At 47.6% G+C, this 14,239-nt stretch overlaps 1 protein-coding gene and 1 long non-coding RNA gene across 11 annotated transcripts in view; one reads left to right on the top strand and one right to left on the bottom strand.

Moving 5' to 3' along the window:
* Positions 1-3,634, bottom strand: part of LOC134470802 (uncharacterized) — a 26,103-nt gene extending 22,469 nt beyond the window's left edge. Inside the window, exons 1-2 of the long non-coding RNA XR_010039965.1 lie at positions 3,352-3,634; positions 2,450-2,552 (exon numbers count right to left, since the gene is read on the bottom strand). This is a non-coding gene — a long non-coding RNA (uncharacterized LOC134470802). The remainder of the gene's footprint in view (positions 1-2,449; positions 2,553-3,351) is intronic.
* Positions 1-14,239, top strand: part of Lhx6 (LIM homeobox 6) — a 24,125-nt gene extending 9,886 nt beyond the window's left edge. For 3 of the 10 annotated variants that reach the window (XM_063227003.1, XM_063226984.1, XM_063227010.1), the window contains 6 exons: positions 945-1,165; positions 3,733-3,833; positions 4,040-4,135; positions 4,286-4,508; positions 7,387-7,490; positions 12,417-14,239. In XM_063227003.1, coding sequence (XP_063083073.1) covers positions 945-1,165; positions 3,733-3,833; positions 4,040-4,135; positions 4,286-4,508; positions 7,387-7,490; positions 12,417-12,563 — 892 coding nt within the window. In that variant the 3' untranslated portion in view covers positions 12,564-14,239. Of the gene's footprint in view, positions 1-944; positions 1,166-3,732; positions 3,834-4,039; positions 4,136-4,244; positions 4,509-7,386; positions 7,491-12,114 lie in introns of those variants that run through there. The other 7 variants (XM_063227042.1, XM_005004044.4, XM_063227020.1 and 4 more) reach the window with 6 other exon arrangements.

Here is a 14,239-nt window from a genome sequence, read left to right as displayed (position 1 = left end):
AAACTGAGGCTGTGAAGTTGGGACAGTCAACCATTTGAACAAGCCTTCCCTAGCAGCCAGAGCCTGATTCCTGCTTCCAGGAGAGGTTCCCAGTCTGGTGACATGCTGGCTAAGCAAATAAGCCACTACAAAGCAGGGAGGGAGAAGGGGAAGTTACAGAATCAAGGAAGGTGTAAAGAGGCAAGAAAACATTTGATTTGGACCTTTTATTTTTGTCCGTTTTCAATATTCAATAAGGATGTCATAGACTCCAGAGTCTTGGGAATAGATGGGTTCTTTGTAGACTACAAAGACTTCACAGATGTCATACACTAAAGAAATAGTAGCAGTCACTGCTGTCCTCTAGCTCAGCTCAGGGCAAGGAAAACAGGAACTAAGAGGAATTAAACAATTTGCTCACTGTCACAGGGCCAATAAGTACATCTCTGTCTTTCTTCCAAGGAACTCTGAACTTCTGTTCAGCTGGGGCTATAGTTTAGTCATCTCTGGAGTTAGCTTGCCTGGGGCTTCTATCCTTGTGAGCTGTGTGATTTAGTGACTCCTATTTTCCTTGCCTGTAAAAAGAGGACTAATTGGAATAATTGACGTAAAATACAGAGAATCTTGTTGGGCATGCGGTGCTCAAAAATTTGCCTATCAATATTGCTATATTTTCCTAATAGCTATGAGGTATTTTAATGTATACATTCATTAAAGTGTAAGTGACTATGATAGGAAACTTAGAAAAAGTCATAAAAGCCCCAAGAAGAAAACGGAAGCACCCACCAGCTCACCATCTAGGTGAGACTTGGCGGTAGAAGGGTAGTTCATCCAAGAAAAGGTTAATGAGGGAGCAAGTGCATCTAGGCCAGAAACCTGGGCGGGATGTGGAAGGGTGGAGTGTTGAGATTGGAAGATAGCTGGCCTGAGCTTTACCAACCTGTACCTGTTCCCTTGTGTCACAGCCGATTTGGGACCAAGTGTGCCCGGTGTGGCCGACAGATCTATGCCAGTGATTGGGTGCGACGGGCACGTGGCAATGCCTATCACCTTGCCTGCTTTGCCTGCTTCTCCTGCAAGCGCCAGCTGTCTACTGGTGAAGAGTTTGGTTTGGTGGAGGAGAAGGTGCTGTGCCGCATCCATTATGACACCATGATTGAGAACCTCAAGAGAGCTGCGGAGAATGGTACCCAACTGGCCCTGCTGGCCTCCTCTGTCCTGAGCCCTTTCCCACCCAGCCCAGCACCCCAAACCGCCTATTCTGCTTTACAAACTGGGCGTTCCTTTGACCACCTGGAGGCTATGTGAAGGTGGGGCTGTACAACTGTGGCGCATGCGCTCTGGCTCCACCAGTGACGGGAGTGGACGATGCTGCTGTTCCCTGTAACAGTGCTAACTTATCTGTAAAATGGAGCTAATGACATAGTCTCAGAGATAGAGGAGCTGATGCGTTGTAAAAGCAGAAGGTACTCTACTATCCCTAGAGATGGAGCCTTAACGAGTCAGCTTTCTTCAGCTGTTGAACATCTCTCACTCACCTGGGGGCTTATCACTTCTAACTGCCTGAGCCAGGCCTCGAGATGATAGGTATCTATTCTCCCAACTCCCAGCCTGGCAACACTGAATCAGAGGCTTGAGGGTAGGAGTTTCATCCTGGAGCAGTAGCTCTAGCTATAATGGCAAAGAATGTAGTCCCTGAGTCTAGAGACCCAGCTCTAGCACACTGTGCTAACCTATGAAGTTTCCTTTCCTCCCAGAGCCTCAGTCTCATAATCTGATCCCTAAATTTTCTTTGGCTGTGATAACTGTTACTTCCAAGACATACAGGCCCAAGAACAGATTCCAGTTGTTCCAGGGATCCGGAGGACTGTCACAGGTGGGGTGAGAGCTGGAGAACGAAGTGGAGCCTGGGCTTTAGATAGAGGGGAGGACCTCAGTGTCTGGAGACAGTTATTTTCTCTATAACATGGATTATTTTGGATAATCTTTACAATAGTTCTAGGAAATTGATATATGTCCCCATTTTATACTTAAGGAAAGAGGCAGAGGTTATCTGTAGTATGTAGCTTGCCACAGGTTATGTGCTAGTAGGTCTGGCTAATTCCAAAGCCCAGGCTTTACTACCAAGCATAGCACATCATACCACACTGCACCTCCTCACCTCAGGCTAAAGGTCCCCTTAATCAGATTTCATAAAGTCAGAAATGTGCTGATATGAGTTTCACTTCTTTATCTAAAAAACCCCCAAAACAGCCACACTAATTCTGTGTGCTTTGCTATGGGATATTACCACTGCACAATTTCTGCCTCTGGGGGAGGTTATGGACCACCCTGCCTTATTTTCTAGGCCCTGGCCCAAAGACTAATTGGGGACCACCACAGTGTTCCTGGCCATGTCTAAACCAAGACTATCACCTGCCAGGATCAGGGTTAAGTGGGGAGCAAAGGAACGGAGTGCTAGGCAATTTACCTGTAATGCAGTAGGCAAGTCAGAAGTAGAGTCAGGATGGAAACTGGGAAGTCAGGGTTTCTTTAGCGCCATCTTCTTCAATTACCTCTGCCTCCTTCCACACCTGGATCGATAAGAACTACCTTTAGTCATGGCCTTGTCTGTTACATCCAGTTCTCATACTGCAGAAGCCATGAAAGTTTGAAGGCTTGGGGCCTGGGATCTCCCTTACTTATCAACTCTCAGTATGGGCTACTGTTTTGTTAAACATCACATGTGCGCGTGTACACACACACACACACACACACACACACACACACACACTACTCCTGTTTACCATAGAAAAATTAGAAAGGATGGTGAAGCAAAAGGAAAACAAAATCAAGATCATTCCAAATCTACCTTCTCTCATTTTAATGTTTATCTTTCCAGATTTTTAAAATTCTATGTATTTTGGAGTGTTTGTTTATTCCTTCAACATAATTTTTGTCCTAATTTAAAAATTACAGTAAATTGTTAGCAGTGGTTATATCTAAGTGGTGGAATTACTGGTGATTTTCCACCTTTTTTGTGTTTATTGAAATTTTCTAGACTTGCAGTAAGGGCTGTGTATTAATTTTGTACTCAGAAAAAAATGAGGTGTTAAAAATAAAATGGGTATTTAGTGGTTTACAATTACAATAGTAAAAATAACACAAGGGGAAAGATAACATATAAAATATACAGCACTTAAACCTTAGAGAAGTTAGCTGACATTTAATTGTCTTGAAAACTTCAGTCGAGAAATATTGAAAGTAAAGAGTCTCTATGATCGCACTTTTTGGAGATAAACCATTGCTAACAGCTTGGTGTATATACTTCTAGTTTTCTTCCACTTGTTTTTATAAAATTGGAGTCAGTTTTGGAGCCTGCTTGCTTCTTACCTCCACCAGTCTTTGGTTTCCTGCAGTTTAACCAGGAGGGAGTCCCGTTTGGGGTGTTAGGATCCACCAGCTTTCAGATTCTAGCCGGAAGATTCCAGGCAGGGGGTTTCTTTTTCTCTGAGCCTGTTTCTTTTCAGGTAAAATGGGGATAGTGCCACCTCTCTTAAGGTTGTGACACTTAAGAAACTGTATTCAATGGACTTTCAGAAACTCAAGCCCTTTCCCCAAAGACTGAGCTCAGGGGCTAGGACCCTGGGATCCCCACCCCCAGCCAGGTCCACTCCTGACCCCTCCAGGGACAAGCTCCCCCCACCCCCGTCCTTTCCAGGCTGCCACTAGAAGAGTTGGGGACGCGTGGTCAGCTGCTTCTGTTGCCCCCAGGGAACGGCCTCACGTTGGAGGGGGCAGTGCCCTCGGAACAGGACAGTCAGCCCAAGCCGGCCAAGCGCGCGCGGACGTCTTTCACAGCCGAGCAGTTGCAGGTACCCGGCGAGCCCGGAGCGGAGGGGGCGTGGGCGGGGTCTCGGAGGGACGGGACTGAGCAGCCTTTTGGCCCCACCCCCTCGGCCTGGGCCGGTGCACGGTGGGGAGCCGTCGGGGGCGTGGCCTAGGGTCCAGAGCCTCTGATTGGGCCGGGGTCTTGGAGACCTCTGCGCTGCCATGCTACATCGCCTGCGGCGTCCCGCAGGTTATGCAGGCGCAGTTTGCTCAGGACAATAATCCCGACGCACAGACTCTGCAGAAGTTGGCGGACATGACGGGCCTCAGCCGGAGAGTCATCCAGGTGGGGATCGGGTGGGTAGGGCTTCCAGGTCTGGGGCGGGGTCGGGGGGAAGCCGTGGAGCTAGCGGAGGTACAGAGGGTCGGGGGTGCACGTGGCCACCCTTCCTCAGGAGGCGACGAAGCAGCCCCGCTTGGGGTCCCCTGGCCGCAGAACCGACCCTCTTCCGCGAGGCTGAGGCTGCTGAGGCTGTTGTTCCAGGTGTGGTTTCAAAACTGCCGGGCACGTCATAAAAAGCACACACCGCAGCACCCAGTGCCGCCCTCAGGGGCGCCCCCGACCCGCCTCCCCTCCGCCTTGTCCGACGACATCCACTACTCCCCGTTCAGCAGCCCCGAGCGGGCGCGCATGGTCACCCTGCACGGCTACATAGAGAGTAAGTAACTGCGACACGGGGGGTTGCGGGACCTGCGGGCAAGGTGACGCTGAGAGTGCGTGGCTTTGAGGTTGGGGGGGGAGGCTTGAGGAGCATTCTGGGTGAAGATCCTCCTCCCCCATCACTTGGACCTAGGAGTTGCAGGGAAGGAATAAATTCCCAATCCTGCCTCAATGGGGCGGCAGTCTTGATAGAAGCAAGCAATTTAGCCATTCCCAAAATATTTTTCTAGTACTCATTCTCTGCCAGGGCCCAGGAAAGAGAGAGATGAACAAAGTTCCTGCTCTGTGGAGTCTGTGTTTTGGTGGGTAAGAAAGGTGGAATGATCACCAGAGTGTGTGACAGCCCTCAGGATGGTTTCTGCAGGAAAGGCCCCTGCTAGAGAGTTGACATGCTGTTGGGGAGGCTGCCTCTGAGAAGGGAAAATCAGCAGGAGTTAGGCATGTAGACTGGAGGCAATGGAATGTGGGCAGCATAGTGTGGCGGGACCACCCAGGGCTGTGGGGCCTGGGGTAGTTCACCTCACCTCCTTGAACCTTGGTTTCCTCATCTGTAAACCAGGATGTTAACAATGCCAGAGGGTGAGGATGGATTCATGCATCCTGTCAAAATATCAAGCATCTCTGTGTTTTCAGCACAGGGATTCAACAGAGAACACAACAGACCTGCTGCTGTCCTTGAGACTCACATTCCAGAGGAGATGGGTGGGCAACAAACTCCTAAATGTGGGAGGGCTGGCATAGATAGGCACTGGGCATTAGCAGAGGATAAGGTGAAGTGTCCTTGGGCTAAGAAGCTAGAAGAGAGAGAAAGAGTTCGGTGAGAATCTGTTCCTGGGCAGGTGCTTTTTACAGATTTTCTTCCTTTTGGGTTTGTTTCCTCAAAGCTGAGGGTGACAAAAAACCAGAAGTTAGACAGACAGACAGACAGACAGACAGACACACACACACACACACACACACACACACACACTCTTCTCTGGCTCCAAGTAAAAGGGGAAAAGAAGGGAGGTCAAATAGAGAATTGCTGCTTACTGGACACTATATTGTTTGTGTCTCTGAACATCGCACATCACTATCCCATTTAAGTAGATAAGGAAACCAAGATAGTGGAAACCAGTGCCATTTACTGATCAAATGTAGGCTTTAGTGTCAAACCGCTGAGTTTCAACCACCCTTAGCATTTACTAGCTGGGTGTCATTGGGCAAGTTTCTTTGCTTCCTTAAATGTCAGTTCCCTCATCCGGAAGAAAATGAGGACAATAAAAGTACCTATTCAAAGCAGTGCTGTGAACATCGAATGAGATAATTGATGTAAAGTCTTCAATGTTTAGTGTCAGATAAGTGTTATCTGCTCTTGTGATGGTGGCGGTGGGGCTGATTGGCAGAGTTAGGAGTGGATAGTCCTGTCTACAGCACCAGGCTGCCAGATGGAACCATGCCTCTTTATATGTTCCATTTCTGAACCATCTGCCTGGCAGAAGGGTTGCTTTTCCCCTTCTCATTTCTAAACAGTGATTTATGTTCAGCATTGCACAGAACCCATTAAATATTATTAATGATGCTGAGGACTAGGAGCTCTCTAGGCCCCAGGGTTCTGGTCTACCAGCTAATCCTTACTGTGGAATTGATAATGGATATATTGAAGTGCAGCCAGGACTGTGTTCACATATTCCCAGTGACCAAGTCTGGACCTCTCGTTGATGCCTGAAAAGGGTCTGGAGGTCCTTTTCCTCTTCCCCTGGAAGTGGAGCCCATCTTGAGGTGGAAGATGCTTGAGAGGTCTGGATCTGTCACCTCTTGCTGCATGGCTGAAGGTTACCTTATAGTTTGCTTTATAGTTAACTAAAATCCTGGAATCTTGAATTTTCTGAAGGATTAGAGATGGATGTTGATGAAAGTATTAGAACCAGACCCCAGAAAAATGCACCTCTACTTTGCAGCTAACTAAAGTCATAGGCTCCTGAAGCCTTAAGAGTTTAGAATCTGATGAAAGCTTTGGAACTGCACTCCAGAAAATTGTACAGACACACAACTATTTGAGTAATTTGAGGCTGCTTATAGATTCCTTGAACACCCAGGGAGTTAGAAATCTTGAACTTAATACAATTGCTTTATTCTATGGATAAGGGAACTGTGGCTCACAAGGGCACCATGACTTGTCTCAAATTATATATCAATTGTAAGTCTGCACAGAGCTCTTTCAAAGACCAAAGAGAAAGAAGTCTGAACAGTCAGGCAAAAGACTGGTAAATAGGCTGTAGCACGAGAGATTTTAGATCAGACATAAGATAGATTTTTCCCAACAGTTTTAGATATTGGAATAGGGTATGAAACTTCATGTGACAAATATTTAGAGTTCCTGTGTCTCATTCTAGGTACTGGAAATCTCCAGCAATCTAGAAATCAGATAAAAGTTCCTGACTTCATAGAGTTGGCAGAAATAGATCAATTATCAAGTAATAAAAATACAACAAGTTAGGTGATTAGAGTTAAAGAATAAAGGTGAAAGGGAGGGCTAGGAGAGAAGGGGTGGCTCGTGGTGTTGAGTTGCAGTTGTAATTAGGGTGGTGACCTATGAAAGCAGAGTCCTCATGGTTAATCATCTTTGGTAAGGATCTGACAGATGGGGTACAGGCTTGCTTGCAAGAGGTATTCATCACCTATTGATGTAGGAGTGTTTCTGCGTGAGCTGGGCAGTTAGCCCAACCCTCTTTAAAGCCCTACACGTACAGCACTGTGGCCAATCTATTGGTCTTGTCCAGGCCAATGAGGTGGTAAGTGGCAAATGGGCTCCAGCTTACAGAGCACAGGGCAGGTGGGATCCTGTGGGGAGCTTGGGGGATGGCATCCTCTCCAAGGCATCCTCTCATCCACAGGTCAGGTACAGTGCGGGCAGGTGCACTGCCGGCTGCCTTACACCGCACCCCCCGTCCACCTCAAAGCCGACATGGATGGGCCGCTCTCCAACCGGGGTGAGAAGGTAAATGGAGCCAGGCTGGGCCTGATGGATCAGAGCTTTCCTGCTGGGGATGGGTTTCCAGCAGCATAGCCTGTTACTGAGTGGGCACCATGTCTCTCTGTGACAGACCATCTCTGCCCAGCTTGCTCCCATGGTGTCCCCAAATCAGTCAGTTGAGCAGCTGCCAGTTTGTTCGATGCTTATGGCCATTCCCCAAGATCTCCTTGCAGGGTCCCTTTCCCCACTGGCTGTGTGGCCTTCTCTTCAGTTTGGAGAATTCATTTTACCTAAGCTTTCAGGTTCCAGGAAGGCTTCTGCCTGCTATCATCTCACTGACTTCTCTTCTTCCTTTTCACCCCTGTCTGTTGGGGTTGAATAGTCAGAGCTGGTGGTGCTCAGGGATCAGAGGCCAGTGACCTTGGTCAACTGGCCGGGTCTCTCCTTTGGAATTGGATCTGTGGTTGTTCAGGCATTAGAACTAAACATCCAGAGGCATGCTTAGACATAACAGTCCAGTGGCTTGAGGGCTTTGCTTTTTTAAGCACTAGAACCATTTTAATTTTGTCCTTAATGCAGATGAAAATAGACAGAGCTGTGTGGTGAAACCATGGAGGGATAGGAGCCTCACTTCTTTCTCAACTGTGAGACACTTCAGTTAGCCTTGAAAGACATTGTTCTAAGGCAGATTCCCATTTTAGAAGTAGGAAAATAAGAGTCCCATGTAGCTCAAGGTGAGTACCTGTGTATACATTCACTTACGAGTCTGGAGCACAGAGATGAACAAAGCATGGTCACTGCTCTGGAGGAGGCCATAGACTGGAAGGGAAGACACCGTGATCAACTTGTGATGAGCCCTTGGGATATGGGGAGGAGTGGGACAAAAGAGAGATGTTGGGAAGAATTCCTGGAGGAAGGTAACCTTGGAGACCAGGCCTGGAAACTGAATCAGAGTTTATCAGGAAAAGCAGGAACCATTCTGATTTTCAGGGAACTGTGAGCCTCTCAATGTTCCTGGCACATAGACTTAAAGGGGAAAGTGGTGAGAAATAGGTGCCTGGGGCTTCCAGGTGGAGAGCTGGACTTTATTCTAGGGCAGCCCAGGAGGGGGATGCTAGGTCTTGTAGAAGCATCTCCATGGTTATACTCTGAGAGGATGGGGCATGTGCCATATGAGGGAGAAAGCCACACCTGATATGGTGTCTAGGTAGAGAAGATCTGTGCTTTAAAGATAAAAGGGTCCTCATAGACCCGCCAGTGCAGTGGATCCCAGTCGTGGTGTATCTTAGAATCACCTGAGAAGCTTGGGAAGATATGGGTTCCCAAGCCAGAGAACTGGTTAGGGAGGTCTGGGTTGGGATACAAGGATCTGCATGTGTCATTCCCAGCCCATGAGATTCTGCAGGGCTGCCTAGATATTTCCTCTAGCTCTGTCTCCGATTTTGCATGTGCTGAGCTCTGCAATGGACATCACAAGAAGATGTCTATAGGGTGAGATGGAGGCATCATAGCTGGGCAGATATATTTACAAGTAAATTGTCATCTTCAGCACAAGAATCTGGGAGCAGGTGAGAACACCCCAGCAAAGTCCACTCTGAGACAATCCTGTTCACAGTAAGAGCTGTTGTTTATTGCGTTCTTTCTCTGTTTGAGACTAGCACTTTGCACACATCTAGTTGATACCTCCCAGCCTCCTTGTGGATATGGAGATGGCCTTCCTCAAGTGAAGATGATGTGATTTGTCCAGGGATGTGGTGGATCTTTGGTCTCTGAAGTCTGTGCAGTTTAGTAATTACGTCCTTTTGTGTAGCACTTCTGAGCTTATACAGAACTGTCTCTGATCTCATCTTTCACAGCCTCGCTGGAAGGATGATTATGTTGTTGGGGTCTTTGTGTTTTGTTGTTGTTGTTGCTGTTTTTGAGATAGGATCTTGCTATGTAATTCAGGCTGGTCTTGAACTTACTGTGTAGCGTAAGCTGGTCTCGAACTCATGGTGATCCTCCTGCCTCAGCCTTCCGAGTGCTGGGATTATAGGCATGCTCCACCCCACGTAGCTGGGAGGGTGATTATGATGATCTGTGTCTTATAGTTCTAGAAACTGAGGCTCATAAATAGCAATAGTTTGTCCAAAGTACACAGTAAGCACAGTAAGCTGACCTTAACCCTAGGACTGTGCCTGCCTTGGAGTTGTTGCCCCTTTCTGGTGGGAGAGAATTTGTCCTCTTAGATTGACATTGGGACTGAGGAAGGAAGCTGGCATGATCTCTGCCAAAAAGAACTTGTGGCTTAGAGCAGGACATGGGTGGTTATGCTGCAGTGTGATACAGTTGGCACGAGGAACAACCATGGGTTTGGAGGACCCAAAAGGGGGAGTGACAAGCTCTTGGGGAGAAGGACATTCTATGCTAAGAAGCACAGAGGAGAGGGTTTAAGGGGACCATGGGGTGTTTAGTGAGGCTGAGGCCCAGGGGCGTGTAGAGAGCTGACAGGGCTTGTGTAATAAAGTGCCCGATTCACTGAGGGAACAGGATGGGCCTTGGAAGTGTATGGGCCTGGTCTCAGCACTTGGGGAGGAGCTCCTTTCTCCTGGTTGCTCAGCTAAGCTTGTGGTTATGTCTTGTTCAGCTAGAAAAATGAGCCAGGCCAGGCCCTGGCAGCTTTGGCTTTAGGTTTCTGGCCCCTGGGTTTGTCTGCTGAGCCAGAATTCTTTCTTGTTGGGCTGTGTCCCCAACTTTGTGTTCACTCTGTATTGCGGTACAGAGTGTCTCCTTCCTTCATGACCTATGCCCTCACTGTGAGGCCTTCTTCCAACTTCCAGGGATCTTTGTGTTCACATCCTATCAGACGGTAGGGCCTGGTGGATCACAGGGTGTGGGCTGAGAAGTCAGCTCAGCATTGCATGGGTTTTCTCTCAAGTCCCTCTAGGCCTGAGCCAGCTTGGTTGTGAGAAGACTCAGTTTCCCCCCTAGGGCTGGTCCCTGAACCAACTCATCCAGACCAGCACTGGCCTGGCCCTGAACAGTCTTTGCATCATCATTTGGCCACTTGTGCCTGTGAGTTTCCAGAATCACATTTCTTCCTGACCAAATACCCTGATCTCATGACTATAGCATTTGCAAGGCTTTTAGAACCAAGCCATCCTTGATAAGATGGAGAGACTGAGGCCCATGGAGGGGAAAGGTCTGACTAGCATTATTTGTTTTGAGAAAGCGTCTCTTAACAAGAGCCCAAAGCTATATTTCCTACATGACAAAGGGGAGAAGTGCCCGAGGCCAGGTGAGGGATGCTCCCGAGTTCTGGAATGCCCAGGTGACATATCTGCTACCTGTTTGTTCTGAGACTGTGAAACATAAGTTTCTTGGAGCTTCAGTTTCTGCATCTATAAAATGGAGATAATAGTAATTCCCACCACCTAGGACTGCTGTGGAGAGTGAATGTAATGATGTATGGAGTCTAGCACACTCCATGGTATACAGAAAGTGCTCCATAGGTATTGGTTATTATTTGATTATGGAAATCCCACCTTATATGTGGGGGATTGGTTGAGCAATACAAAGCCCTATATACACTATCTTTTTTCCCCATATATCTATACCTATGATAAAGGTTCTTTTGCAAATTAGGCACAATAACAGTATTAATAACAAAATAGAACAATTACAGCAATATACTGTAATAACAGTTATATGGATGGGTTCTCTCTCTTTTGAAAGACTCAAGACAAATTCTAATGTTTTAAGATTACAGTTGATCAGAGATTACTAAAACCATGGATGGGGAGAGATGTGCTCGGGGTAGGGACGATAGAGAACCATCCTCACTGCCTTCCTCCTCCACCTCTGCTGGTAACTGTTGCCAGGCAAGAATCTTTCCTGATCAGAGCGTATCAACCATGTGGTTGTGCCCACTGGATGTCCCTGGACCACTTGAAATCTCTTATTTTCTTGTGAAAAGGCACATCCTATTGACCAGCCAGCTAGTAATCCCTGACCTGAACTTCAGGGAGCTGGGTATGTGGGTGGCAATGAGGTGTCAGCTAGGTGCATCAGTAGCGAAGGGAAAGAGAAAGTTGTCACATGCCTCTTGGCTCTGTGAAGATGAAGTGTGTGTGGAATGCTTAGCCTGCTGTCTGCTGGGTATAAGTAGTCTGTAGTATTGTCATGGTGACCTTGATGAGGTAGAGGTGATACAGTAAAAAGACCTTCTCTGGAGTGAGGCCTGGTTTCCACACGGGGTCTACATCTTCCTAGCTCTGTGACCATGGGCTCACTAATTGCTACCTCTTTGAGCCCCAGTGCCTTCCTGTGAAAAAGGATAATACTGGGGCTCCCTCATGGGGTCAAAGTGTGGCTCCAATGAAATAATTCACAGATGGCACAAGCTAAAATGCCCAGGCTTTTTGTTGCTGATGTTGTAGCTTACTGAATCTTCCCTGTCATCTCATTTTATTGAGGAAGCAGACTCAGAGAGGGGAGTGATTTGCCCAGGTTCTCACAGCAAGTAAACTGGTGGAACCAGGATTTAAATCCAAATCTAGGTCCTGAATCCAGCCTCATTCTCTAGTTTTCCCTGCCTTTGAGATCCCTTGGAGGCTGCCTGGTGGGGCCTGTCCCCAGCTCAGCCGCCTCCCATGTCCTCCTCTTGCAGGTCATCCTTTTTCAGTACTAATGCTGCCGGCACTTGTGCATCTGTCCATGGGCACTCCACAGCTGCCCCTCAGCTGCTGAGATCCAGTGTCCAAGTCACGGCCAGGGATCCACAGCTTCTGCATTCACTCCCACCCGCCATCCTGCCCGCCGCCAGCTTGGCTCCCCGGCCTAGCCTTTCCCTCTCCTGCTGAGAATCAGAAACCCCCCAGGAGCACTACAGAGTCCTCCTCTTGGAAGGCAAAGCTCCCTGAAATTTGGAATGAGGGTGAAAACAACAGTCTGTTTTTCCCATTTAAACAGGAGTCATCTTCAACTTCAGCTGATCACAATAGTAAAAGGCAAATGGAATCGTGTGACGCCAGCAGCCTCCCAATTTACAGGTTTTCTTTCCTTTCATATTGGCCTTTATGTACTACTTCCTTGGAACCATCTCTGAATTCTGAATAGCCAACAACCCCCAATGTTATCCACTCTATTGCCTTTGTCTGGAAAACTCTACAGTGTTTGTGGGATGTCCCCAAGGGAAAGCTGTGTTCTAATTTTATCATTTCCATCTGTCTGGTTATGTGAAGTTAATTCAGAAAGAGAAGAGACACTGACCAGCCCTAAGAGGCCCAATAGTGCCGAGATGGAGGCCCACCCGGACCAGAAAGCAGACAGACCAGGGGAGATGGGGGGCACTGGACTGGGAGAAGCATTATCCTTTTCAAGGAGAGGAAAGAGAAAATTTAGTGGAGGGGAGATTTCATACCCAATACACTATCTACCATATATGCAGGAATCATGGCAGACATGGTATTCGATGTATGTGATGACACTTCAGAATGTGTGGGAAAACTAGAACTGGGAAGTGTTGGCTATTTGTTTACTCCTAATAGATGTGCCAGGTCAAGTCTTCTTTTGGGGGAGGTCACTCATGGGGAGCCAGGGAACAGAGTCCAGTGAATGGCACCCTGAATATTAATTCTGATCCATTCGTCATTAGAGAGAGGTGCCCATTGGCCCATTTCCCAGATGAGTGTGCCAAACCCAGGGTGCCATCTGGAACCTCTAGGTTTCCTCACCAGCCCTGCCTGGCCTGTACCCCACCCACTCCTGAGAACAGAGGCCAGACATAGCTGTGCTCACGTTCATCCCATTCTGCTGCAACTCTTCCACTCTGAACAAAGGGCTTGGGCAACACACACACAACCATGATGTGTTTTCAGGGGATGCCCATGTGTTTCAAGTTTATTCTGTAATTCTAGAACTACTTGGAGACCTGATGCATTTCCCACTAGAGGCTGCTAGTAAGCATGTTTTAGCTCAAATCCTCATTTCTACTTTTGGAAAGAGACTGTAGGACAGGGAAACATACGCAGTCACTGTCCCTATTTTCACCCATGGCAGATATCACTAATCGAGTGCAACATTCCCATTCTCACTGAGGCTGGGCAAAGCCTTCAGAATTCTCATGCTTGAAGTAGACATTTAAATGAGAACCTATATGCCAGTTGCTCTGAGACCTAGAGGAAGGTTAGGCTTGAGGGTGGCCCAAGAAGGGAACCTGAAATCCCCTCCCTTCCAAAGACGTTACAGCTGACTGAGAACAAAGAAAGCAGCACTCACAGTGTGGTGAGTGTGGCACAGTTCAAAACTCATCCAGAAGCTTTTGCCCAGCCCTGTGCTGGGCACTAACTTAATAGGAGCTACCTGGACCTGATTGTTGGCCTTGGGAAGCTCAAATCTTTCCTTTGATTTTTGCTCCTAATGATCAAAGCCCCAATCACAACCATGTGGTCAGTGGCCTGTTAAGCTCTGCCCAGGGTCACCTAGGACCCGCTTTGCCTTGAGCCTCCTCCCAGGGTCTATTCCTTGAGTGGATTACATGGCCATAGCATGTTACAGTCAAATGTCTTCACTACCCTGTTAAGAGCAGCCTGGGAACATACAGACCGTCGAGACTATTTATTTAAATACATAACAAAAGGGGAAAACACACACATGGAAAAAAATTGTAAGCACTTTTTTGTAAAACCAATGTCTGTTTTGTTACATACCTTTCATGTTGTGCTTTGTAAATGTCTTATTTGTGTAATAAATAAAGTTAATGCAAGTAGAAGTGCTGGCACTTAAATCCAGAA

This window comes from Cavia porcellus, unplaced genomic scaffold (assembly GCF_034190915.1).
Source record: "Cavia porcellus strain 051 isolate PalLab524CR breed Dunkin Hartley unplaced genomic scaffold, mCavPor4.1 scaffold_1, whole genome shotgun sequence".
NCBI classification, from domain to species: Eukaryota; Metazoa; Chordata; class Mammalia; order Rodentia; family Caviidae; genus Cavia; species Cavia porcellus.
Note: the sequence above shows the minus strand (reverse complement) of the source record. Positions and strands in the feature narration are given on the sequence as shown.